This window comes from Genypterus blacodes, unplaced genomic scaffold, assembly GCF_046128005.1.
Source record: "Genypterus blacodes isolate CSIRO-AG114 ecotype Tasmania unplaced genomic scaffold, CSIRO-AGI_Gbla_v1 ptg000021l_1, whole genome shotgun sequence".
Lineage (NCBI taxonomy): Eukaryota > Metazoa > Chordata > Actinopteri > Ophidiiformes > Ophidiidae > Genypterus > Genypterus blacodes.
The window spans coordinates 10,960,665-10,983,728 of record NW_027466834.1 but is presented as its reverse complement, the minus strand read 5'-3'; the positions used below and the strand labels follow the sequence as shown (position 1 = coordinate 10,983,728).

Genomic DNA, 23,064 nt, shown 5'->3' with positions numbered 1-23,064 from the left:
GTGTGTGTGTGTGTTTAATTGGATATACTGTATGTATGTATAATGTATGGATATCTATTATTCTGCTATGCTATTATCATGACAAAGTGATTTTCACCAGTAAAGTTCCCTGTCAGCTTAAGGTCGCGACACCGAATGCAGAGTAATATCTGACGTGGTTCGCTCCTTTCTTCATTCCACAGGAAAAGGAGAAGATAAAGAGCACCCAACAATCGGGGCGCGACTAATCAGGCTGGAGGACAAGGTAGGCACGCCCCTGTCATTCACTCTGTGTGTGTGTGTGTGTGTGTGTGTGTGTGTGTGTGTGTGTGTGTGTGTGTGTGTGTGTGTGTGCGTGCGCCTGACTGTACTTCTCATTATTTCTTATCATCTTCTATCAGATTGTTTGATGTGGTGGAATCCTTTGAGTCGGCCATGTTATGGCTGGGTGCAGTCCAACGGTGCCAACGTCAAACAAACAAATCTCATCTCCTCTCCGCATTATCAGCGTCTATTTTGCTGTAATCTCCATGTAATCTCCAGGCCGGCTGCGTGTTGTGCTGTTTTATGCCTGACTTCATTCTGCTTTAATTCATTCCTGGGGATTCTTATGTGAAATCCATGTATTGAGCTCCTCTCGCTCTCCCTGTAGGCGTGTCAGTCAGCGTTGATCCTTAAATGTTTATGTTTCCATAAGGGAATATTAAGGTACAAGAGGCATTTTGGGGGGCTAAAGGGAAAAAGCTTTCATGCAGCGAGACATTGCCAATCAGCAACAGCTGTGTTATGTAGGCGGTGAGTGTAACTAGGCGTGCCCTGTCCTGTAGAGGAAGAGACACAACATGACGCCAGCATGATGCCAACCCCGATGGGAGGCTGATGCCAAGATAGACATTTACACTGTAGATATAGTTGTACCATTTGGACCGAAGCTAGTGGCTCTGTGTTTATGTGTGTGTCTGTGTGTGTGTGTGTGTGTGTGTGTGTGTGTATGTGTGTGTGTGCCCTGGTACAAATCATAGGGTTTCAAATGTGTTTGTTTGTGTGGGTGTGCAACTCCATCTGTTGTCTATTTGTCTGGCTGAGGGCATCTGTAGAAAGTGAAATTATGTGTGTGGATTGGGAAAGATTGTGCAGTGTGCGTTTGTGATGGAGCCAAACTTTGCTTTTCATGAAACTTGTGTTTAAAAACTGCAACTGAGTCATTCTCACATGCTGCTATGAGTGAAAACAACAGCTCAGGATCACTACCGTTCACCTTCCCAAGCCTGTTTTCTGATCAACACTGGTGCTGTGTGATGACTGTGCACAAGTTCCTTTGTTACAGAGGGAGAAGTAATGATCTTGAACCATTCTACCTCCTGCAGACCTCCCTCAGTGATGGAGTTATGGCCCATTTGCTCCGGGCTACATGTTGTGATCGCAATCTCCTGATTAGAAACATAAACCTGCGTCTCAGAGTGCCTCCACTGCCTATGGCTCTCTCTCTCTCTCTCTCTCTTTCTCTTGCTCTTGCTCTCTCGCTCTCTCACTCTGCCTTCTTCTGAGAAACAAAATGAAACTGATAGGTGGATAAGTGGGAAACAAATCAGCAGAAACCTACTGCTTTTGTTTCAAAGCAACACGGAGCCAATCGGCATTCTACCGACAGAAGAACGAGTAGCAGAAATGTGCGAAACACAGAAGCCCACCCTCAATAATTACAAGGTTCCTCACCGCACCGCCCGCCCCCTTCCCCTCTCTTTGGCTCTGGTTGTGTGAAAATCTTGTTTTGATGTCTCAGATGGGCCGGCACACCTGTTACACGGAATAGGGGGGCTTCCTCTCTCCCTCAGGCAGCAGGTGGATGAACCCGTCGACCCGTGTTGCTGGGTACATTCCCTCGTCCTCCTCTGGACCGGCACTGATAAAAACCAGTAGCGCCTCACAACATGTTGACTGCATGTTCCATATTCATTTTCTGTGTGTATTTTTGATCCTTATTGGTCAATTTTTCACCAGAATCATGAATTTATTCCACACTCAGGCTGAACCTGAACTTGTATCAACACTTCTCTCACCCCTGTTAAATGCAACACTGTTATTTCCTAGTTACACAATGTTTGTAGTCGGTGTTGTTGTTCTAGTTTGAATGACGGTGAACTTGATTTCGCTGACAACAGGAAACTGTTAGCTGTTAAGTCTTTGAGTGTTGCTACTGTTGTTTGTGTCACACGGCTGAATGCCTTTCGTAATGCCGCGGGGTCAGCGCGGCAGGGTTTTTCAGAGTTGCGTCATCGCTCGCCTGCTGCTCATAATAGTAAACCTAATCACACTAAAGCAAAACCCTGGTGTCACAGTTGAATCACTCCTGAATAGGATCTTTCCCAACAGCCCCGAGGAATTATTCATCAACTCTTGAGTCCGTGTGTGTGTGTGTGTGTGTGTGAAAAATGCTTCCCATGCCTTTTTCAGTACTCTTACTTGAAGTTGGCCTCTAGCAACGTTTTCTTTCTGTCACATTCCCACCTTCCTCCCCTCTCTCCCCCTGTAAGATACCACACATAGGCCACCTTGGAGTGTTGAAATGAGATGGAATCATTTTCAGGTCCAGCCATTGTCAGCACATCACTTGTAGATGAATTTATCTTCAGTTGGGCTAAAGGGTGCAGAGACATTGTGGGTCCTGTACCGGCTGGACAGTGATTTATCACACACAGACAAAGCCACATATAGGTCTGTAAAAAAACACACACACACACACACACACACACACACACACACACACACACACACACACACACACACACACACACACACACATTCACATTCACACAGACACAGAGTTGATTAATCACCAGTGTGTCTTCCCCCACACTCTCAAGATTGAATTCTCCAGGAGCGACTGGGAAACGAAGATGGATGGCGCTCTGTGACAGTGTGTTATCTTTCTGTCAGACACTCACGGTGAAAAATACCCAAACGACAAGCTCAAACAGTGGCCAGTGTCTTTTGGGCTTCAGTGTAGCCTTTCAAATGGGGCGCTCGCTGCGTGCTTCAGGATGAAGTCAGCCCACTGCTTGTGGTGAACCTCGCTCACAGTTTTATGGGAGCTGGAATTTTTCTCATTGCAGTGGGCAGGAAAGGCAGAAATTACTACAATGTGCTTCCACGTAACCTTTAAATGCAGCGCTACGGCTCCGGAGCAGCCGTACGAGCTTTTTGTCTTTTTATGGTCAGAAACGGGAGAAACTAGCAGCCGTCACCCAGGGCCTAAACCTAAAATTGGTGTGTGGAGTTGGAGGCAGCCTTTAATTAAGTAAGATGAGAAATTGGTCTTGTCGAGGCTGGAAAGTTCTCACCAGGTTGTAAGAAAATAGTTACCCACATTAAACAGCTAGATATCGAAATTATAATTTGTCATCTGATGGTTTATGGGTCATTTTAATTACAATGCCCTTTTTGCAAATCACGACAAGTCAGTATTAAAACTGCATATATCAAAAACCCTATTTTCAAAAATGAAGATGTAATGAGATATTCAGCACATTACATTACATTACATTACGGTCATTTAGCAGACGCTTTTATCCAAAGCGACTTACAATAAGTGTGTTCAACAAAGGTAGATAAAAGCACCATAACCTCCCATCAGGAACTGCATTTGGAGACAAAAAAGACTTTTTTCTCATTCAAACAAGCAACAAACGTGAAAATCCTCATGTTTTTGTCACAGTGACAGTTCAGTCATCAAGGTCGTATTCAAACACTTTTGGAATGCATCTTTATTTTATTTGTCAGTTCTAGTTTAAATGTGTCAGAAGCCATCAGCAGTGTGTAGAGTGGGAGGCAGCCCCTAATGTACCCTGCAGACATGTCTCTGCTCAACACATCATTATTTGTGTTGCCTTAAGTACACTACATGGAGCATAAATCACACTCGCTCTGTGGTTAACTGCAATCTGCTATATTAAAGCAAATATACTTTGCCCGTGTATGTCACGCTTATATCATGTGTATTAGCACTCGGCGTACGCAGATGAATGCATGCCCTAACCTTAATAGCATCTCAATTAGGTAAGTATGCTGTAAATTACAGCAAGGCCAAATACTGGGAATACTTGGGGGCCGAGACAGAGTGTTGTGTTTGTTAAGAGTCCATCTGTAAGGCATTTAGGGCCCCTCGTCTCTAAAAGCATGGCTGTGAAGGGGGCAGGGGTGTGTGTGCGGTTGTGTGTTTAGACTGGTCCGAACCAGACCCAGTGTAAAGCCTTGGAGATGTGGGCCTAGTAAACACACACGCACACACAGGCTGTATATATTTATTCATTCGCGCACATACAAAAACAAAAGTGCACGTTCAGACTGAAAGAGACTGAAAGACACACACACACATGCACGTACACACACAACGGTGTGCATCCAGCAGAGCCTGGGTGTCTCCGCTCAGCAGCGTAGCGGCAAACAGGAACAGCTTCATTATCTCTTCAGCAGTGCAGGAGGAGACCGGAGCCTCGCTGCAGGGGACAGCAGAGGACGATTGGCCAGGACGCCATGACGACAAGCTTTTCAGGCCCTAAATCTAATAATGACTTGCAGTGTGCACTTGGTCATTGTGGTATCATATCCAATTAGGTTTTCCGTAAACCCCCGAACATTAACCCTCTGGAGCCTTAAGTCATGATGCAATGTTATTTTAGAATAAATCCTCTACTCGACAGGAAGGCCAGACACTTTATAGAGAAACATTTCTGCCAAGCCTGTAAGCAATCAGGTGACAATCACTCATGGAAGGAGTTTCTACAATATTTTTTAATGTTGTTGATAGATTTTTTTCTCAAGCATCTCTTTTTTTCTAGAACCAAGAATTTAGTGACACTGACCTTTTTTCTTTTATACCCATAGAGTTTGAGGCCCAATATTGTTCTAATAGCTTCTTCCCTCCCCCCTGGTTTCTATTCCCAGCACCTTTCTGCCCTGTCTGCTGTTGTGCTGTGTTTTGATATATGTGTGTATTTGGCCACAGTGCGCTCAGCGGGGAGCTGGACTGACCAGGCTGGTCTAAACAAAGAGAGGAAACTTGGCAAAGGAAGCGCATGCACACAAACACACACACACACACACACACAGAGAAATGCTGGAACACACAGCCTCGTTGCAGCGGCCGTACTCTCGCTGCCCCGTGTTGCACACGAGCACACACTGATTCTCTCTACAAGTCTAGACTTGGTCTGGGACATCCACAGCACAAAACAGCATTTCCCTTTTTTTCCTTTCTGGTTAAATCTGGTTTAACACACACTCTTTGTTACACTGATTGTGCCTCTCCGGCATGATGTCGGGCAACACGGCACTGAGCAAAAGTATAAATGTGTCATCTTCCTCAAAAGGGAAATGCTGTTTTTGCTTTTCCTCCCTCCATAAGAAGGTCAGAGGTCACTGTCAATAACAGAGCAGCGGCCCCGGAGCAAGTTGACGCTTACACAGACTTAAACAGGGAGGATGATCCCGGCGTTCTGACTCACTCCACCACCTCCCCTCACCCTCCCCTGCCGCCCTGAGCTGAACTGGTCTTTCTCACGTCGGCGCTGATGTGGTATCTTTATAGCAGCGAGAGCTCGATAGCACGCAAGGAGCGGCGCGCTGCGAGCTAGATAGCGCGCCGGGGAGTCAGTGCGGCGTTTGTAACCCAGTAGTAAATCGTGTTTGGGCAGCGTGCTGGGGATGCAGCCCCTGGCAGCTCCCAGACGGCCTCTGGCTCTGGCTCCCTTCTCTTAGCGCCACTCTCTAATTTCAGAGCCGGGACCCTGCCTACTACTGTGTCTTTACCACATTCCCACAAACCAGAGACGGACAGTCTGCCTGCATGTCTGGCTGCTCGCTCTCCTGCTCACACACTCCCTCTCTCTCTCTCTCCCGCTCGTTCTATCTCTCTCTCCCTTTGCGTCTCTCTATCACTCGTTCTGATTTTTGTTTTTTTGTTGTTGCCCTCTGTCACAAACTCTCTCTCTCCTTTGCTGTGGCTCTCTCGGGTCTCTCGTTCTCTGGGCCTGCCCCGCTCTCCCGTCTCTGTCTGGTTCCGTCCCTTCGGGATTATAGGTCTGCAGTCTCACTCACAGCATCTAAATCATGTCAGTTCCCCCCCCCCCCTTGCCTTTTCTCTCCCGGTCCCAATCTGCATCTCTCTAGTGGCCTTGCTCTGCCGCTAAGTGCCCATGCTACATTTCCCTCTTAATTGCCCGAGTTTTTGTAGGACCCCAGGATATGTTTCTAACGCATACATTTTATTTTCTTGGTTCAGTGCCTGAACACTCTCGGTCGGAGGCACTAATATACTTCTACACGGGCCAGTTCATTATCGGCAGAGAGGTGCGAGCATATTTAAGGAGGTTACGGAGGGGTCAGGGTACAGTAAAGGCTGCATTGGAACAGGGGGTCTGTTTTTTATTGGGCTAAAACACAGTGCTAAGTAGCCCTGGTGCCACTCCACCTTTGAGTCCTATTAAATCAGTCTACTGTGTGGAACAGTAAACCAGGAGTGAATCATGCCAAGGTCTGTAAATTACTGCAGAGACCACGGGTGTAAATGTCACAGCGGTTAAGTCAAGCTGGTACCTGGGGAACATGTAATAAGGATTATACCTACACGCATGATATGTGTGCCTATTTCTGTACGTTTTTGCGTGAATGTGCCTTTCTAATTGCCTGAACCCAAACAACCCCATAAATCTGTGAATACAAAGCAGAAAAGATGCATTAAGTGTCAACATTGTGATGTAACCCATTTCTGCTTATTACTGCTGTTGCTCGATTTCTTCCGCCTGCTTCTGGAACATCAGCTGTTCTATTCGGCCCTCACATCCGTCACTCGTACCCGCACACACACCTCCTCGTTTTAACATAGTCGCCTCGTATCGTGCCAGCCCCCCTCCCCCCCCGGTTCATGGAAGGATTTTAACTAGCTGTTACTAATGCAGGCGTGTTTATGGCTGTGTAACCTGTGGCTCAGACATTGGCCCAAAGGTCTTCCGTGCCCCAGACACATCCAGCGTAAATCATGAAGTGTGTGTACGAGTGTACGTACTGTTCCTATATGTGTTTCCCCCCCACACAGACACTCCATCCACTCTGAGCCAAGTCTCCTCTCTTCTTTATTACATTGCTGGGTTTCTTTCTTGTAGATGTGTAATGGTTTTATTGGAATATCATTTGGAGTTTTTTTATTCTCAACCTCTGGGCCTCTGTGTTTCCCTGTAGAACGTCCCACCTTTCAATTGTGTGTAATTAACTTTGTACTCCACACAGGATACAGGCCTCGCCTAGTCTCTTATACGGTACAATAGATCAAATCAGGAAGCTGCTCTCTGAGGCCGAATCAGTCAATGGGGCCACAGATGAGAAGTGAATATTTACAAGATTTTGAATGGTCAGCATCCAAAAACGTCCCACGCCCTGCTGCTATCGCCCAGTAGTGATTCAACTGCCACCGCATCAATTAATAATTCAACATAATAATCCCATTTTTATCACCAGAGAAAGAGCTGAGGGTAGTTTCCTTTTAAGGCCAACTCCATCAGTACAGGCGCGACTTAGGCGGACAGACAGACACGTAAGGAACACAGTGAGACGGGTACAGACAAGCAGACAGGAAGCGAGCCAGAGACAGACGTTGATGCTACAGATGGTGACATGTCTCCTCCATCACATTCTGCTAAGGATGAGGGAGGCCAGGAGCGTCTGAGCCGAGGGGAGCCTGATAAACAGCGCAGATAAAGAGTTGCCGTGATCCCCAGACAGAGACAGGCGCAGAGCAGGAAGGGCAAGCTGACTGGGAGACGTCTCTCTCTCCAAACGCTCAAGGAGGAGCAGAGAGGACTGCAGAGACCGGAGCAAAGACTGAGTGATAAGACAGGAGATTCTGGTATTCTGCTCTGTTTTACATTCTGACAGATGCAGGAGGAGTGGGACAGAGTGTATCAGCATTATTGAGGAAGTTCAGTTACTTTGTCCCTCTTCATGCAAATGGCTCGCTCGCCCGCTCGCACGCCAATGAAGCCTGATTCACACATGAAAACACACAAACACATTAAGTGTGCACACAGACAACTGGGGGTGAGAAGTGACCAGCGAAAGGTCATCGCCGGCCAAAAGGTCGTTCCCACCAGTCCGCCGCTAGCCAAACAGCCAGTGTCTAGAGGTCGAAGGTCATCTCAGCGGGCCCAGTCATTAGAGCACAATGGAGTCCATTCTGTCCGTCTGCGCGACTGTCCGTCTTGTCTTGTCAGTTTGTCTCAGCCGGCAGGAGGCTGCGCGCGGGTTTGACGTGAGGTGGAGACGACGGCCAGAGAGTTTCCTCTGGATAAAAGAGGGTGAGAAGGCACTGGAGCAGAGAGAATGTGTGTGAGTGTGTGTGCGTGTGAGTGAGTGTGCGAGCTCCCCTGCAGGTCTCACTCGGCACCTTGACATTGACACTGAGCCTCGGTGGAGATCTGCTGCCTCAGCTGGATCGCTCTCCTCTCCTCTCCTCTCCTCTCCTCTCCTCTCCTCCCTCTCCCCCTGACCCTCTCTCCCTCTATCACTCACTCCCCCGCTGCTGCTCCACTCCCACCTCCACCGCGGACCCCCGTCCAGCTCCCCTCATCCCAGGCAGCAGGGCTTAAATCAGGCCCTACTCCTTCTCTCACTCCAAGGTTTTCCTTCCCCGTACACTCGCTGACTCGGTTCACTCCCTTTGCTGATAGTGTCAAAGAGGGGGATGGGCTGCGACTGTTGACTTGGACTACTGTGGGAATGCAGGTGCTCTGTGTGTTGAATGTGTGTGTGTGTGTGTGTGTGTGTGTGTGTGTGTGTGTGTGTGTGTGTGTGTGTGTGTGTGTGTGGGTCCTCACAACCCCTCCCTTGGCTCGCCAGGCAGCTCTGTGTCTGTCATCTGTCACACCAGCCGGTTAGTCTGTGCTGCTATTACTATGACATCATTATACGGCAGATGGGCTGCCAAAATATCAAAACAATCTCTTCTTATCTGTCATGCGACTCAGGGACTTAGCCTTGGGTTTACTGGGCTTTGATTCATTCACTCAGATTCGTTCACCCCGTTGTAGTAGTTTTTTTTGTGGTAGCGCAAGCAGCAACAAACGTCTCTCTGCTTAAACAACACGTCAGAAATGAGACGGAATCTCCCAGTAAGACCTGTTACCACTGTTTTTCAGACAGCGTCAGAACGTCGACACGTGCCGACAAACTCTAAAGACAGAGGGGAGGAATTGAAAGCTGAGTGCTGTGCTCCAGTAAACTTGTTTGATAAGAGCCCATTGCCAGTGGAGGCATTTGATAATGACAGCCCTGACACTCTGCAGCCTTATCTCCCCGGCCCAACAATGACAGATGGTATCGGTTGCAAGTCGCAAGCCGTCCTGTCACCGTGCAACAAAGGCTCCCCGCCGCACCGCATTCCCCGTATTGCTGTAAACAAAATGCACAGTGGGCGTGGCGTCGCACACCAGACAACTTTGTTTTGCACGTTTCTCCAGAACAACTCCTCCCTCAACTTGTCTTCATGCATCTCCCCCTTTGTCTTGTTGTGTGCAAATTGTTTTTCTTTCTTTCTTTCTTTCTTTCTTTCTTTCTTTCTTTCTTTCTTTCTTTCTTTCTTTCTTTCTTTCTCTCTCTCTCTTTCTCTCTCTCTCTTTCTCTCCTTCCCTGGCTCTCGTTCCGTCCTTTGTTTTGTCTTTCATCCCCTCTCCCACTCCCTCTCTCCTCTCGGGCCGTTGAGGTTAACCACCACTTGTATTACACTGCAGTACATCTCATCAACAATGCGTCGGGCAGAAAGAAAAACAACCCACACTTGTTGTCCTCCGTCTCTTCGCCTTTCTCTCTGTGTGTCTTTCTCTGCGGAGATAAATCACAAAACAAGCGGGCCAAAAACAGTGAATTGCTAAGAAACCCAATATGGACTCCACCCTGGAGATTACACGGTCAACTCGGCCAGCCTACACTAGAATAACAGCCTGGGTTGCTCTCACTGTCCCCTGCCCTGTGTCCCCTGTGTGTGTGTGTGTGTGTGTGTGTGAGAGAGAGAGTGTGTATGCAAACTCATATACCGCAGGTCCTTCACGTGACTCTTGTGTTTGATGTAGTTTCGTAAGTGACTCCTCATCAGCTGTTGAACAGGAAGTACGTTGTTGCACAGATGTTCACACTTGGATTGTCGCCTGTTTGCTACATGTTATTGCACCTGCAAAAACAGGTCACAGCTCTTTGACTGATCTTTTCTTTCTTGAATTTTGGCTTCTACATTTTGGAATCTCTGCAAAGTTACTGCATACTTTCAAACCTTGTAATTCAAGGAAGTGCATGTTACTCAAACAACAGCAACAAAACTCTTTTGACGTTGATGTAATATGTTTACACTTCTATGCACTTCTCCATTGGACCAATCTGGAATGGATGGACTCATTTTTTCCAAGCGTATTAACCCCGACCATGTTCCTGTCTGTCAGCATACTGCAATCAGTTCATTCTGTGCCTCATTGTCTGAGGTCGAGCTTTGAGGTAGATATAAGCTTGTTTTGTATACTGCCCGTGTTTTAGATCGCTGGATCCAATCTAGGCCGAGTCAGGCTGTGGTGACGGAGGCTTCTCTAATGGTAGGTCTGCAGGTCTGCGACGTCTGTGTTTGGCCTGCAACTGGGCCAGAGTGGCTGGTTGCTCGCAGCCACGATGGAGGTAATGAGGGGGTGGTGGTCATCATGACACACTCAAACACACACACACTCATGGAGAATTTTACATGAATATTTGTACATGCATTCATACATGCATGTGTGTGTGTGTGTGTGTGTGTGTGTGTAGTGCACATGTGTATGCTTCTAGCCACAGCACACTGGCTCTCTGCACAAACCACAGGGTCACTGCACTGTAGTTGCTCATTAGTGGTCATCTTTACTGGAGCACACACACTTGCATGTGCAAGGGAAGATGCACGTATGCATAAACAAACGTATACGTCCATTTCCTGCATACATCCTATGTAAAGCCACTCATCCAGTTCATCACAGTTCTGTGTTTGATGCACGCGATGGTAGGAGCTTTAAAAGTAAAACCACATGCTGCTCAGATTGAGGAGTTCTGCTTAATCTCTGCCAAAAAGGTCGCGATAAGCAGCTGAGTCATGCCTGTGCTGGGCGTGCAATCACGAATGTGTGGTTGCTGCATCACCAGATGTAGTGTGAGAGCTGACAACTAGAAGACACACACACACACACACACACACACACACACACACACACACACACACACACACACACACACACACACAGACACATGCATGGTTAATGTTTCTATATTCTGGTATTAGGCAGGCATGTGGGCAAGTAAAACTCCAAGTTTCAGTGTAAAATGTGATCTGTACCTAGATTTGTTATCCAAATAATGAAATGTGTGTTAGAAATGTGTGATCCTTGCATAATGCTGCTTTAATGGATGTGGTCTGGCTCTTATATTGTGATATACATTTGTCCCACCGTACCAGGTGTGAATGCAAAGTGTGCAGCAGGGAAACATCACCCACCTCTGCTCGGTCTTGTTCAAAGTTGTTATTTTGAATGGGGAATTGCAACTTGTCCTAAATGGAAACTTGCCAATACACAGAGGGAGTTGTGAGTTGTTTTAAAAAACGGATGAATCCGGCCTACAGAGCCCTTTAATGAGCAGACTGCCGAGATCTGATCTCAAAGCATCCAGATAATGAGAGCACTTTTTAATGAGTGAATGCAAGTTATATAATTACACTACATAGTCACCGAGTTCTTTGAGGCTCCAGTCTACGGTGCCAAACATTCAATTACAGACTGCAAGCTATGAATAATATGCCACTGTGTGACATTATGAAGCTCTGCCATGAGTGTGTGTGATGTGACGGCACAGGGTGGCATTTTCCCATAGTGTCATAGTTATAGGAGAACATTTTCCCAGAGCCCAGCCCTTCCTTTCCCACCCAAGTGTCCTCAGTGTAGTGTGGTGAGACGAGCTCGCTTCTTCAGGACTGAATTATCTAAGAGGTCTGGACACAACAGGTCGTCTTCTGTCCTCTCAGCAGTCACACATTGATCAGCCACACGTACGCTCCAGCTTCAACTGCCAGCCTCACAATCTGTCCCTAGCAATACAGGTGCAGGTACAGCATATAGTATCTACAGTCAGAGGATGGAATGTGTCGCGGGAATGGAACCTCTTTGCTTTGTTGAGTACACACACACACACACACGGAGCTGATAGTGTTTTCATTCATCTGCAGTATTGTCCGTTCTGTGCAGTAGGTGTCTGTGTTGCTCTGCTCTGGGCGAGGAGAGCTTTGGTTGTGTTTGAACAGTCGTTATTCATTGACTGATGCTTGGCTTTCTGACCAGGTGTTTTCTTAGAGCGCAGAGCACGCAGCAGCAGCAGCAGCAGCAGCCGCATAAATAAAACAGGGCGTGGGCTAATTATTTAAACACATTCCTCGAAAAAAAAAGAAGAAAAAAAGAAGAGACACTCGATAGTCTTGTTTTTTTGTTTTAGGGATTGCAGAGCTATGATTCAGAGCATAATTGGAGGTATGAAGGAATGGAACATAACAATCCTGTGGTCAAAGCCTGACCACCTCCCCAGCCTGTTACTGAGCAGATGATGTGATCCACCTTTTGAAAGAAATATATACCGAACAAATATACAGTACATTTTAAATGATAAGTTTAGTTTCTTTTCCCTCGTGCGGCGTATAATAAATTTTCTTTACAGGACACCCCCCAATTAGTCATCACCTAAATCTTTCAGCCCGTATCATTATGTGTGTCAGTCCATCTTGCACAGCCATCAGCCTTTTCTTCCCTCGGGAAGATCATTTGAGCCTAATAGGAATTACTGAAATTCCCTGTTCCACTGCGGTCGGGAGGGAAAATGGAGTGCTGGGATGTACCGGGTGGGATGCTTTTCCAATATGTGTAATCAATCCGCTGCACCGGGGTGTGGTTTTACAATTACATGACGGTAACTGTTGCCCAAACTCTGAGTATGTATGAGGGAATCTCTGCCATGTTAACTTCTTTTTCAATCGTGGTATTCAAAGGAATCAGAGGTATTTTAATGCATGTGCATATATTAGAAAATTAGAAAAAAGTCCATTAACTCGTAGTATAACAAATGTAGCGAACTTCCTGACACGTGTAGCCGCTTTAACCATCGCTCTTTACAACATGACCTCAGCTAACAGCTCCATGCACATTTGCATGTGCTTGCATTACCCTCATTCAACAGCCCATGTCCATATTTGCATGTGATATGCTGTTTTTGCAAACGTCTATAGACCTGCACTTTTTGTATATTTGAATACCAACGCATATACTTTGCATATCAATAGACAGTTTGTGTCTGCTAGACATTCCCAGAAAGTACCAAGCAGCACTAGTTGGTGGGTTCCATTCAGTGCACTCTGAGGAGGGCCTGCCCTGTGTATGAATAGCCCGTAATTGCAGTGTGATGGAAAACACTAATGCAGCTCGTAAAAAAGGGGACACTTAAGACCGGTACAATTACTCTTTCCAGCACACAAAGCCAAGAAAGCACACCATGCAGTGCACTCTTGAAGCCATCAGGCTCCTGACCAACAAACAAACAGCCATCAACCCAAACTACTGTTTGTTTTCATGACTTCATAAAAAAAGAGAAACCAGTGCCCCTCTGGACTAAATCTATGTGAAAAGCCGCCATAACAATAACTGTAAATCCTGTGGATGTTGCTGCAGAGACGGTGAGGATTGGATTGTTTATGGTGTAGTTTAATGCTTTTTGTATTCATTAAGATGGCAACACAGCTGTAAGACATAAAGACGCTACAAGAGAAAGAAGGCCTGAGGCTGCGTGTCATTTGTCTGGCTCATGAACGCTAACCAATCACGGCTGCTGTGGTCATATCGCCGTAAGATTGTGCTGACAAACACTCTAGGCCATTAACCGTTTGATGGCCGATAAATCACGGGACTTCACTCAGGTCTGCTGCAGAGCTTTTCTGGCACAGCGGGCCCCTCCTCTTGAGAAACATCCCGTGGCAGTGCTGAGATGAGTTAGTGATGATGAGGTCATGACAGACGCAGCGTGGCTCAAGCCGGCGTTTCAGTGGACTTTCACCATCCCTGTGCGTTGTGCTGTAAAGTTAAGTGATGTCAATGAATTGGGAGTAACGCCTGGATGAGTAACGTGGAGCTAAATAGACCAGAACACCGAGAAATGTCTTGTTGATGTAATTCGGTCTTTATGTGGCAGGGGGTTTAGGGGCTGCTGTAGGAGTGTGTGTGTGTGTGTGTGTGTGTGTGTGTGTGTGTGTGTGTGTGTGTGTGTGTGTGTGTGTGTGTGTGTGTGTGTGTGTGTGTGTGTGTGTGTGTGTGTGTGTGTGTGTATGAGTTTGTGTGTGTGTGTGGGTACGTATGGTCATTCCTCTCGATTCACAGTGCTCACTCCAGCGGCTTTCTCTGACTCACAGTTCCCATGATCATCATTCCGCTGACTCCTCTTCCCGCCACTTTCTCTCTCTCTCTCTCTCTCTCTCTCTCTCTCTCTCTCTCTCTCTCTCTCTTTCTTTCTCCCTCACCACTCCTGTCTTCCTCCCACTATTTGGTTTGATTGATGGCGGCATTATTTTTACCCTGGCGCACTAATTATCTCCTGCGATGACGGTAATGAGGGTGCGTCACTTCGGGCGACGCTTTGTAGGTCTCCCACTCTCTCTCTCTCTCTCGTTTGTGTTGCGTGTTGTTTTTCTTGCTGTGGTTTGTCCCCGATCGCAATTTGCGGGTGCAGAAAAAAACAAAGAGGAGCTTGTTAGGCCCTCGCGATCATTAGATTCCAACTCTGTCGACTGTGTGAGAAAGGAAGAGGGAGAGAGGGCGGGCGTGCGAGAGAGACATAACGAGAGGCTTAGATGAGGAAGAGAAATGACACTGTACTTGCGTGCGGTTTGTCATCTTTGTTTCATCACATGAATGGACATTTGTGTCATCTGTGTGTGAACCCATGACAAATCAGGCTACCAGGGTCACAGGAAAGAGGACGCACACACAATATTCTGTTAAACTCATGCATTCTTCCAAGGGGATAACTTTTATGAAATTAATGAGACTATGATGTGAAGGAAACATTTTAATTCACCCACACTGCTGGAGCTTTTAGCAGAAATGGACAAATAAAGAATGACACCATGGTTCAGATGACTTGATCTTTATACTCTTCTTGTCTTTCCTCTTTTCCCTCTTATTCCTTTTATTGAAGAGGCCAAACATTAGGAAGTGAGTTCTCCTCTTGATTCTAATTGGGCCAAATTGACTTGCAGGTACAATCGGTAAAACTAACAGGTGGAGAGCCCTCCTGTAGATTTTCCCTGCTGGCTGCATCTTACCTGACCGTTACCGTCCAACCAGCTTCTACACGCACCGCTTTTACCCTGCTGTCAGACAAACCAGCCCTGTATCGCATCTCCCCTCCCCTGGCCTGTCCATCACTGGCACAAGGCCCCCGCTTAGCAGCAGAGAAAGTCCTCGGGGTCAGCTCATAATGGACCTAAATGCAGCTCATTATCCTGATAAGGCAGGGGCGGTGGCCGGGCAATGGCCGCCTGACTGGCTCGATGACAGCCGCGCGGCTTTGACAGGTAGACAGAGCTGGACACGGCCATGGCCACGGCTATCTGATGGACCCGGCTGACAGATCCAGTTGCAGCGGCCTGCTGCTCCGAGGCAGAGGGAAACTGGACGCCGCCGCCGCCGCAGCCGCAGCCGCAGCCACACAATGATACCTCCAGTTCTTACCCTCCACTGTGTGATGGAGGACTGTGAACGTCTCGGATAGCCGAATAAGTCATTTTGAATTAATGCCATTGTCTCTTTGGATTCAGCTGTGCGGGCTGAGATGTTGGCAGATATCTTTACAGTCGTTTCATTCCATTTCCCTAAATGTTTGCAGTCTGTGTGTGTGTCTGTACGATTCTGTTTTTGACTGCAGCTCGCTCACTTTGCTATCAGTCTTTGCCATCAGGCGGGTGGGGGTGTGGGGTAGGGGTGCAGAGTGGGGGGGGGGGGGGGGGGAGGACTGTCAACAGCCCCCGGCCCCCAGGCATTTAAGTAGCCACAGATTCTCTTACAGCCAGATGTCAGCCAGAACAGCACCACACACTCTCACCCTCACAAATCAACTTCTCCCTGTCTCTCTTACCCATAACACTATCCTCTCTCGACACTCTGCCCTTAGGTGTGTCAGTGTGCGGCGGTGTGTGTGTGTGTGTAGGCGTGCGCCTCCAGTTTCGTCTTTGTGTGTTTTTTTCTCCCCGCGCGAGTGTCCCACGATTGTGTGCGCGAGGGTGTGTGTCGGGCCCCCGCGTTAATATGCCCACTGGGGGCATATTGGGCCGATGCCGACTTTCCGTCAGTGGGCGTTTGGCAGCCGCGCTGCAGGGGAGACGAGGGCATGAGTGTCATACAATGTACAAATCTGACTCCTCGCTCTCGCCTTTGGCACACGGTGCGAGCGTATAGGGTGACGGGGTAAGAGATAGCCCCCCGACCCCACTGGTACACTTCTGGGCACTGCACTTACACACACAAAAGCCTCCCCTCTCCCATTCAGACGTACACACACATGCTAAACAAATTGAGGAAAAAATGTACACACATCAGAGCTAAATACGCCCAAAGAGAAAATGATGGCACACACACACACACACACCATCCATGCAGCTATACCTCCTCATTTTACACGGTTTGATACTTTACAAAAGGTGGTGGTGGTGGGGGTGGGGGTGGGGGTTTGAGGGTCCACAGGTATGCGCCTTGATAAAAGCTGGCTTGTTGAATAGGTATCATGCCGCCCCGCAGATTTTCACCATAATTGCTCCGAGCCATACTTTTTTGACAATGCGCGCCTTGTGAAGTCAGCATTGTGCCATCTTCAGCCTAAACCCACATCATCCCAGGGATTATACGCTACCTGCTCGCCGTGTTTGAACCGGCCTAGCGTGTGCTTAAGCAGATTAGGTAATGGTTATTCCGTCTTAGAGGGCGATGTCACGTCCTCTTTGATTGCCTGCTGTGGACTCGTTCCCCCTCCGCACCTTCACGGGGTATAAAACACTAAATTACAGTTTTCTTTCAGACGTGCAATTACACGCGACTGACGCTGGTCCTTTCACACTCCTCCACAAAGACACGGAAAAGAAAAAAAACGAATTCACATCTGTTATTTAAACTTGAACGCCAGCCAGGGGACTGTGAAGAGAGCGGGTGCCAGTGATATTCCCTTAAATTTGCCACGTCCTCTGTTTTATGAGGGCAATATTAAAATAAAAGCAGGGAGGACAGATGTGGGAGGTTCAGACATGACATGAGTGACCTATGCATCCCTCTCTCTCTCTCTCTCTCTCTCTCTCACACACACACACAGCACCCACCTCTGTTTGCAGTTTCTCATATCACTCTGAAATGGCTCCTTGTTCACCTCTGATGAGAGAGGTGGGGGAGGGAGTGAGAAATGGCCGAAAGAGAAGGAGAAAGAGTGAGAAAGGGTGAGAGTTGACCTTTGGGTCCTGCTGAAGCGAGCTCTGTAAGTGAGGGGGCGGGTGGCTGAACTAAGTGGCTGATTCATTTCCCCAGAGACCCCTTCCCCCAAGCTCAAGCTCACACACACACACACACACACACACACACACACACACACACACACACACACACACTCACACACACACACACACACACATCAGTCGCGGATGGGTCCAGCGATCCAGGTGCTGGCCTCTGCAGAGATGGCAACGCGCCCCGCTCTGACCCCGAGGAGGCCAGCTGAGGTGAAAGGTCGCGGCAGAATCCTCCCACTGTCTGTCGGTGTGTGTTTTTGGTGGTGAAGGCCACAGGCAGCGCAGCAGGAAATATGGCCGCCGCCGGGCCCTGGCTGACCCGTGTCCTTTTTTCATCTTTGGACAACAGAAGGACAGGAGAAAGGAGAAAGCTGAGGTCTGCAGAGTTCACCGCGGTCCAGGAGTGGAGATTAGGAAGGAGCCTACAGGGCCAGAAGGGGAAAAGAGAGGCTGCTGACGATACAGCGGACGTACGATTTTATTATTCAGTCAACAGCAGCTTATGTAAGGTCTTAAGTCAGAGATATGTGTTGCCGTACGTTGTGTTTGGATATAAGTAAGTGTGCTATAGGCCTGTCTGTTATTTATTAGCTTTGAATGGACCCCACGTCCTTGACTATACCATATCAACATTTACATTTCATTCCACTCTGTCTCTAAATACACTTTTTTTTTTATCAGCACTGTGTTTGTGCAAGACAAGGCCTTCTCCCCTCTGCATCCCGCTTATGAACCTGGCACACAAACAAACTTATTCTGCTCCCCCGCCGCCGCTACGCTTCCCTCCTTCCCTCCATTCCTCCCTCCCATCATCCTTCCCTCGTGCTTAATGCCGAGTCCAGCAGCTGTCTTGTTTTGGGTTACAGCGAGCGACGCTCAGGTAACAATAGCTCAAAGCCGCTTCCTCGGCTCTCTCCCTGCTGTTGGCGGCGTTTTTTGCGAGGCAGATGCTAGCTGGGCTGAAATGCCGACACAATGCCTGGAACATACAGGCAGCGCAGAGGGGTCATGAATTAGAGATGGTTACTTTGGGAAAGAGCGTTTGTCGTGAATTGCTCATGATTGCCTGGTGAGGAAATGAAGACTCAAGCATCAAGCATGTATTATAAATGAGAATGTGTGTGTAAGGCACAATGAGTGGACACACATTGTATTCGACGAGTCAGACTGTCGCCTTGTGCAATTAAATACAGAGTTTGGATTGTAATTGTAATTTTAATGAATTCCTTGTGTCTGAAACATTGTATATGATATAAGATAAGACTTGTAAGGCGCCTGTGGGTCAAAATTTGGTAGTTGTATCTGGTTGTATCCACTAAGCTGTCTGTAATAAGGCAAAGTGAATAGGATGTAGGTTCACTGATGTTGAAGTAGCGTGTGGAAGAATACGTACCTCATCTTTAAGTGGGAATTTCACTGTTTATGTGATAAAGCACACACAGGAACATGAAAAATAAATTACAGTTTGCGTAGAATAAAGGGCGAGTGAATTCCCCCGAGTGTGAAGCGGGCCTGCTGAGTGACAGGATGCATAGATGTGGAGGAGCGTCGTCAAAGCTGCACCAGACATGATGTCGGTGAGGCAGCGAGCAGGAAGCAGACGACAACAAACACGGAACGAGCATCGCTGCAGAGTGAATAATTACAGAGTGAACAGAGACAAAGATGTTAGACACACACACACACACACACACACACACACAGTGCAGCGAGGACAGTGGGGGTTTTAAGGATAAAGCGGGATAGACTTGACACACTCACGCTCACACCCCACCCAACTGTGTGGCCGTTCCAACCGGAGGGCCGAGAGACACTCTGGTCCACAAAGACACTGAGTGACAGGAAGAATGGGAGAAAAGAGGCTCAGAGAGAAAAGACAGAGTGGCACCTAGTAAAGGAAGAGACAGCGTGTCCTCGCTACTTCCTGGTGCCTGGCAGCTGAAGCCGAGAGGAAGATCCTCATCTCCTTCTGCCTCCTTTTAATTATGGCCAATTACAAGGCGAGCACGCCAGGACTTATTACACGGCAAGCGGAGGAGCCCCCCTTGAGTAGGTTTGTGGGACCGGAGCACATATTATGGTGGTTTAGCGTAGCGAAATTTCCAAGGCCCGGGCTCAGAGGGGCCTCTGCAGTTCTCTTTTTGTGGTTTTAATGAGAACTGAAAGCATGAAAATGCAGCAGTGGAAGGCCCCCCACTGTAAATGAGCAGCACTCTACTCCGGGCCAGAACTCTGCAGGCAGCAGGAGGACAATGCTCACACACATGTGTCATTGCTCAAAGCATGTAAGCGCAACTGCTGATGTCTTTATCATAATTGCGGATGATGGACGGAGGTTTGAAGAGACAAAAAGAGCTGAAGCGGTGGTCCTATAGATCATCATAGTGAATGAGCATAATTTGGCCACGTTGATATTCCCACAGGGCCGTACATGTCAGAGAGATTATAGCCAGTGTGCTGTTTGCTTTATGTTTTCTTGGATCTGTCTTTGTCTGTTATACAAATATTAATGTCTGCGTGTAATTGGAATAATAACAACAGGAGTCAAATTTTTTAAGCATGTTTCACGTGGTCCAAATCCTGAGTGAGAGACTTATTTTCCGTCCCGATAGAGTCCTTTAGAGTTTTGTGTGTCCGTGGTTCGGATATTGGAAGGTTATGCAGGACTTGGACGGCCTCTCTTCATCCACCTCATTATAAAGGAGCGTGGGTAGAACAAACATGTAGCATATCCATACAAAAGACTTTCATGCTTGTCTTTAGAATGTCTTTTCCTTGGACTACATCCTGTCCTATGTCCCTCTACCAGTTGGCATGGTGGTGATCAACACCCTCTATGCTGTTTTGGGGCTCTTTAGCAGTTGGACACCTTCTTGGCATGAGGTGTGTAGGCAACAAGAGCTCCCAGTGCCAAATGTGGGCGCTGGTGGTGACATGGATTCAACCAAAGACGGCTTGGTGCCAGGAGCTGCAGTGTGTGTGTGTGTGATACAGTGTGTGTTGGATGTCAGGTGGGTGGTCACTCGGTTGAGCGTCGTCATTCCGTCCGTGCTGTAACTCTACAGCAGCGGATGATGTGGTGACTTCAACCACAAACACTGACCTAACCCACCAAGTAGTTTCCCTCCATGTAATGTGTCACACACCTGTGGGTGGTTTGTTGATGGACCATCGATCCTGAAAGAGAAGCTTTGAAAACAACACTGAGAAGAGAAACATAGTTAGGTTAAATTAGAATCAAAAAGAGAGAGAATTCCTGTGCTTTCCTGCTCTGTTTACAGTCATAACTGTACAGCTGAGCGCTCTCTTTTATCCTCTTTTCCTTCCTTCTTTCCTTCCATACCTCCCTCCTCCACCTCTGCAGCTGCAGGCTGGACTATGCATTAGCTTTTAGCGGCGCGGGGAGATGTCAGTAGCACAGCGTGCATAGACAAAGCACCCTCTCATATTAAATCACCTCATCTCCAGCTCACTGGACCGGTTTTGGAGGGGGGGTTGCGAGCGTCCAGAGGGCATTACAGGCCCCTGATTTATGCCCCAGAGTTGCATTAAACAGACGAATGGCTCACAATAAGAGGAACATTGTTAAATGTGCAGAACGGAGAGAAGGCAGGGAGGAGAGGAGATAGATAGATGGTTAGATAGAGAGGAAAATTAAAGCAGGTTAAGGAGACCTGTGGAGATACGCAGGGGAGGGCCCGGTGTGCTCGAACTTATTTATATGATGAAGCAGCTTTGAACTGCATTTGAACCAGGAAAATAAAGTGAAATGTTGTGAATGAAAGCCCGAAGTCGCCTCTCTGGACTTGTTGTTCCTGAATTCCCATATTTCTGGTAAATGTACGCTGCCTCTGCTGTGACCTTTAATGCTTTGGCGCGTCAGCAGGAGCCCACAGTTTTCTGTTATGAACAAACAAAAGTAGGCTCCGCCCCTGCCCTCCCCGCGGTGTGGAAACCACTCCAACAGGAAGCTCACACCAAAACATTAATGGGACTCTGACGTCAGTTACACATCACACATCCCGTCTGTCACTGAGCCTCATTCACCTCCGCTGCCTCTCCGTGTTCACGTAAGCAAGCGCTGCCTGTTCACCATCACTCCTCTGTCCTTGCATCGTGTTCTCTCACCCTGCGTGCAGGCGGTCCTCTCTGTCTGTCTGCATATTTGTCTGTCTTTCTCCTTCACTCTATCACATAAACCCACACACACACTCATATACACACAGATTCCAAGACTGAGCTCATGTGATCGGCATCTTATCAGCCATCTTGTGAGCGTGCCGTTGTTATGACTAGAGTTGTTTCTATTCCCAGAATAGGGCCGACACTGAAATAGAACATTCCCATGTAGCTTGTCCGTGGACTCATTCAAACATTCCTCCAAACATCACTTTCTGTAAGTCAGTGAGCTCATCTCTCCCTGGCTCGTCACTGAGCTCGGCCCTCCCAAGATGGTTTTGACTGAAAGAGACAAGATTCTCGTGTGAAAATCATCAACTGTTAATGTTCAACAAGCAAATAGACTTGTCAGAATTTGGTCTTATAAGTCGTCAAGTATTCAAAGTCAGTGACAATGAAGGAAGAAAGATATCCATGAACTACATTTTACAATGGAAAAATGTCTAATTCACATTTAATCATTTAACGTTTTAATCATCGCGGCCTAAAATAAGAATTTATAAATGATTTGTGTTTCTATATGTCCACTTTAGTATTTTTGTCTATGTCTCACACTGTAAGATTCACACTAGGGTCCACTTCTACTCTCTCTGTAGGGTAGCATCACCGTGCATCCTGAGTGAAATCAAAAAACAAGCAGCTTAAAGTCGTCCAGTTCAGTCCAGAATCTATGGGTTTGTCTCACCGGATGCATTTCTATAGGCAAGAACCTCAAATTTCTCAACTCTGACAGTACAGCATCACACACTCCCTCCTATATTACGCTGTAAAAATGAAGGAACAAAAACAAAGCACATAAGTAAGGCCCCTCTAACTTTCTGCTCTTTCCTCATTAAATGAAATTGGATCCTATACTGTTTACTTAACTTTTTCTCAGTTCCCTCTGCTTCTCTTCTGCATACACTCCCACCTTCAACATGTGCCTCACACACACACGCATACACACACCCGCTCTTTCGCTCACTCAATCACACACACATTCCTGCTCCCGGCTACTAACGCGTGAGAAAAACAATGAGCCGGAGGTCTGACCGTGTTCCTCTCCACCTGGTGGAGCCTTTGATGGGGCCTGGGGCAGCCAGTGAGTCCAGAGCCAAGGGGAGGGGGCCCCAGCTCACCCTCTCTCCCTAAACCCTGTAACTCCATCTTGGGTCATGAGCTGGAGGAGCGGCAGGCGCGTGCCACAGGAGCACCAGAGGGGCCCCCCCTCACACACACAGACACACACACACACACCCCGACCCCTCCCGCCTCGGCCCCACTGTTGCTTT

General features: G+C 47.6%; 1 protein-coding gene across 1 annotated transcript in view; it reads left to right on the top strand.

The window, feature by feature from the left end:
- kcnq1.2 (potassium voltage-gated channel, KQT-like subfamily, member 1.2) overlaps nucleotides 1-23,064 on the top strand; it is a 120,998-nt gene that overhangs the window by 78,369 nt on the left and 19,565 nt on the right. Inside the window, exon 18 of the mRNA XM_076141968.1 lies at nucleotides 183-244. Within this exon, the coding sequence (XP_075998083.1) occupies nucleotides 183-244 (62 nt within the window). The remainder of the gene's footprint in view (nucleotides 1-182; nucleotides 245-23,064) is intronic.